We start from the raw sequence: 4,787 nt of genomic DNA on the forward strand, positions 1-4,787 counted from the left end.
ACCTCGTGATCCACCCACCTCGGCCTCCCACAGTGCTGGGATTACAGGCTTGAGCCACTGCGCCCGGCCGACAATCTTCTTAATCCCTTTTACCACTTGGTCAGAAATTTAAGTGTCCTAGTAAGTCACCCCTTCACAATGGAGTCCAGCCTAGGTGTCCCTGTTTTTCCTCTCAGTGGTGGGCTTTCTGTGATTGGGCCAAATAACTACGTTGTGGGTTGGTTGGTTTGTTTTTAGACAGAATCTCACTCTGTTGCCCAGGCTGGAGTGCATTGGCACATCTCGGCTCATTGCAACCTCCACCTCCTGGGCTTAAGCAAGTCTCTGCCTCAGCTTCCCAAATAGCTGAGATTACAGGTGCCCGCCACCATGCCTGACTAATTTTTATATTTTTAGTAGAGACGGGGTTTTACCATCTTGGCTAGGCTGGTCTTGAACTCCTGACCTTGTAATCCACCCACCTTGGCCTCCCAAAGTGCTGGGATTACAGGCATGAACCACCATACTCAGCCGTTTTTAAAAAAATCTCTCTCTCACAAAATTCTGAAGGTCTCATGAAATAATAGTATGTGTAAAGAACCTGGGTCTGGCCAGGAGTGGTGGCTCACGCCTGTAATCCCAGCAGTTTGGGAGGCCAAGGTGTGAGGATCACCTGAGGTTAGGAGTTAGAGACCAGCCTGACCAATATGGTGAAACCCCATCTCTACTAAAAAAATTAAAAATGGTGGCACATGCCTGTAATCTCAGCTACTTGGGAGGCTGAGGCACAAGAATCACTTGAGCCCAGGAGGCAGAGGTTGCAGTGAGCCAAGATCATGCCACTGCACTACAGCCTGGGCAAAAGAGGGAAATTGTCTCAAAAAATAAAATAAAATAAGGTCTGAGAAATACATCTCAATAAATAGTAGCTACAAGTTTACCTTTTAAACCTGAGATGACATGACAGCAATTCATACATTTTAGGACCTTGTAGGGCCAACAGGTGTTGACTGAGGTGAACTGACCTTTCTAAATGTAGTAGAGAGTGAGATGCTGTTTTTTTTTTTTTGTTTTTTTTTTTTTGAGACAAAGTCTTGCTCTCTTTAAGCAATTCTCCTGCCTCAGCCGCCTGAGCAGCTGGGATTACCGGCACACACCACCGTACCTGTCTAATTTTTGTATTTTTGTAGAGATGGAGTTTCACCGTGTTCACTAGGCTGGTCTTGAACTCCTGACTTCAAGTAATCCACCCACCTCGGCCTCCCAAAGTCCTGGGATTACAGGTGTGAGCCATCGCACCTGATGGAGATGCTGTTTATTCTAACATTTGTTCCACCATGAACCTTGAAGTTAGATTTCAAGTATTCAAAGTAGTAGTTCCTAGAGATATCGTAAGTGAATAGTTAACTTAAGATTTAATATTTGTTGGTTTTCTTTTGGTATTTTTCCACTTTTATCAGGGCATACCAATTCAATCACCATGAGTTGGAGCTTCCTGACTCGCCTGCTAGAGGAGATTCACAACCATTCCACATTTGTGGGGAAGATCTGGCTCACTGTTCTGATTGTCTTCCGGATTGTCCTTACAGCTGTAGGAGGAGAATCCATCTATTACGATGAACAAAGCAAATTTGTGTGCAACACAGAACAGCCGGGCTGTGAGAATGTGTGCTATGATGCATTTGCACCCCTCTCCCATGTACGCTTCTGGGTGTTCCAGATCATCCTGGTGGCAACTCCCTCTGTGATGTACCTGGGCTACGCTATTCACAAGATTGCCAAAATGGAGCACGGTGAAGCAGACAAGAAGGCAGCTCGGAGCAAGCCCTATGCCATGCGTTGGAAACAACACCGGGCTCTGGAAGAAACGGAGGAGGACAACGAAGAGGATCCTATGATGTATCCAGAGATGGAGTTAGAAAGTGATAAGGAAAATAAAGAGCAAAGCCAACCCAAACCCAAGCATGATGGCCGACGACGGATTCGGGAAGATGGGCTCATGAAAATCTATGTGCTGCAGTTGCTGGCAAGGACCGTGTTTGAGGTGGGTTTTCTGATAGGGCAGTATTTTCTATATGGCTTCCAAGTCCACCCATTTTATGTGTGCAGCAGACTTCCTTGCCCTCATAAGATAGACTGCTTTATTTCTAGACCCACTGAAAAGACCATCTTCCTTCTGATAATGTATGGTGTTACAGGCCTTTGCCTCTTGCTTAACATTTGGGAGATGCTTCACTTAGGGTTTGGGACCATTCGAGACTCACTAAACAGTAAAAGGAGGGAACTTGAGGATCCGGGTGCTTATAATTATCCTTTCACTTGGAATACACCATCTGCTCCCCCTGGCTATAACATTGCTGTCAAACCAGATCAAATCCAGTACACCGAACTGTCCAATGCTAAGATCGCCTACAAGCAAAACAAGGCCAACACAGCCCAGGAACAGCAGTATGGCAGCCATGAGGAGAACCTCCCAGCTGACCTGGAGGCCCTGCAGCGGGAGATCAGGATGGCTCAGGAACGCTTGGACCTGGCAATTCAGGCCTACAGTCACCAAAACAACCCTCACGGTCCCCGGGAGAAGAAGGCCAAAGTGGGGTCCAAAGCTGGGTCCAACAAAAGCACTGCCAGTAGCAAATCAGGGGATGGGAAGACCTCCGTCTGGATTTAATCCTGGCGGGCTTAAAACTTGTGCTTTTCATAGTTTATGGTAAGCAGCAGCTCACTGAATAATGACTTCCATTGAGTAAACATTTGGCTCTGGTTATCTTCAGGGATGCTGTTGGCTCATGATCCAAGCTCAGGGGACTCCAAAGGCGGGGCTGAGCTGAGGGGGAGAAAGGGAAACACAGTGTTCCCGGGCACATGTTCTCAGCAATAATACAGTTGCAGAACTTTACATTCTTGTCTTCCAGATCTGGAGAGGAACAGACATATTTAAATCATTCTTGTTGAACAGTTTTTGTATGTACAGTATTATGGTACTTTTTTTCAGTATGAAAACTTTTTTTGTATTTGTACATTGAACTGGTGTAGTTATACTTTTATATTAAAGGGGAAAAGGTCCTCATAAGTAATGCCTATTAGGCTAGTGTTATTGCTTTGTTCAGCAAATCCTACCCTGGCTATAGAGTTTTTAATAGATGCTACACCTAATAAAAGTGCCTCTCATATTGCAGGAAAGATTTCAGATGTATAAAGAGACTGAAGAGGAGATAGCAGTTTTTAGTCTTAGAAAGTAAGTTCATAGTAGAAAGGAGGTTGACGTCTTTCTTTTACATGAGAAATTTTTGAATCTCATTCATGTGACCAGAGTTGTGGCCAATTTTTGAAAACCTATTCTTATTTTCCAAGGAATTAAATGATTCACTGTAGGATTCCTTTAAATATCAAGCATCACCAGTATACGCTTTGATGGTGTGTGTATAGAACTTAAAAGTTCTTCCAAAAGCCCGATACAGAAACATGCCCCCAGTTTGGTAGCAATGTGGAAAACCTGGCTAGAGATGATGTGGAGCTGTCTCTCAGAAAGGAAACCATGCCTGGAAAATGGGCCCTAATAGGATGCTTAGTTGTGAACCTGTTGGATTTGCCTTAAGCCTCTATCCAGAAACCTGCCTGCCTCCCTCTGGTTAAGAAGCCAGTGGTGGATATTTTCTTTGTTAACATTAGAAATGCAAAAATTCGCTTTTCGACCAAGAATACTCAAAGCTACTTGTATTGGAAATGGCAGAAGGCCTAAATCCAAATTTCTTATTTTTTATAATTTACCATAGAACTTTTGTGATTAAGCATCTTCTGCCAATGGAGGTTTATGCCTGAAAGGTCATGAGTTTCTGTCTGTAAATAGACCCAAAGAGAAGTGCACTGTTTATTCCTTGTAGGCATAATGTGTTTGTCACTGACAAGGATTAACATTCACCCACTAGTCTTTTATTGCCATCTTCAACCTTATGTTGGAGAACTTTGCTTTTTCTTCATGTTTGCATTGTCTTAAATTTTGCGAGCTTCTGACAAAAAGCTTGGTAAAGGTTTAAAGGGGCCTTTGTTCCACCAGGGAGCATTTTATTTGGGGGTCTCACTCTTTTCAAACGAAAGCTATTGTAAGCCACCTCTGACTTGGAAATTCTAAAAGTATTAATATTTTTTATATCTTAATTGTAAAATGCCAGTTCTCCATTATTTAGATGAATCGTAGAACAACACCCTTTGTGCAGTATTTTTCTTTGTTTCTCCATTGCATTCCTTCCCCCACCAAAAAAAGAAACTTAAGGAAATTTTTTTTGAGACAGGGTCTCCCTCTGTTACCCAAGCTGGAATGCAGCAGCATGACCTCAGCTCACTGCAGCCTCTGTCTCCCAGGCTCAAGCGATCATTCCACCTCAGCCTCCCGATTAGCTGGGACTACAGACTACAGACATGTGCCACCATACTCGGCTAATTCTTTTCTTAAAAAAAAAATGTAGAGATGAGGTCTCACTATGTTGCCCAGGCTGGTCTCAAACTTTCGGGTTCAAGTGATCCTCCTGCCTCAGCCTTCCAAAGTGTTAGTATTACAGGCATGAGCTGCTATGCCCAGCCTACAAAATTTAACCTTATCTTTTAGCCATTCATTTACTTTTATTTGTTTTAAAATAAAAAAATTCACATTTTAGCTTAGAGAAGCGCCTCAGGAACTGTAAACATCTTAAGCAAGGCCGGGCGCAGTGGCTCAAGCCTGTAATCCCAGCACTTTGGGAGGCCGAGGCGGGTGGATCACGAGGTCAAGAGATCGAGACCATCCTGGTCAACATGGTGAAACCCCGTCT

The 4,787-nt window shown here is 43.8% G+C and overlaps 1 protein-coding gene across 3 annotated transcripts in view; it reads left to right on the top strand.

The window, feature by feature from the left end:
• GJC1 (gap junction protein gamma 1) overlaps positions 1-4,235 on the top strand; it is a 30,430-nt gene extending 26,195 nt beyond the window's left edge. For 2 of the 3 annotated variants that reach the window (XM_017549364.2, XM_037746013.1), the window contains one exon: positions 1,440-4,235. In XM_017549364.2, coding sequence (XP_017404853.1) covers positions 1,460-2,650 — 1,191 coding nt within the window. In that variant the 5' untranslated portion in view covers positions 1,440-1,459 and the 3' untranslated portion in view covers positions 2,651-4,235. Of the gene's footprint in view, positions 1-1,248; positions 1,341-1,439 lie in introns of those variants that run through there. The other variant, XM_017549365.2, reaches the window with a different exon arrangement.
• Positions 4,236-4,787: the final 552 nt, after the last annotated feature.

This window comes from Cebus imitator, unplaced genomic scaffold, assembly GCF_001604975.1.
Source record: "Cebus imitator isolate Cc_AM_T3 unplaced genomic scaffold, Cebus_imitator-1.0 Scaffold217, whole genome shotgun sequence".
NCBI classification, from domain to species: Eukaryota; Metazoa; Chordata; class Mammalia; order Primates; family Cebidae; genus Cebus; species Cebus imitator.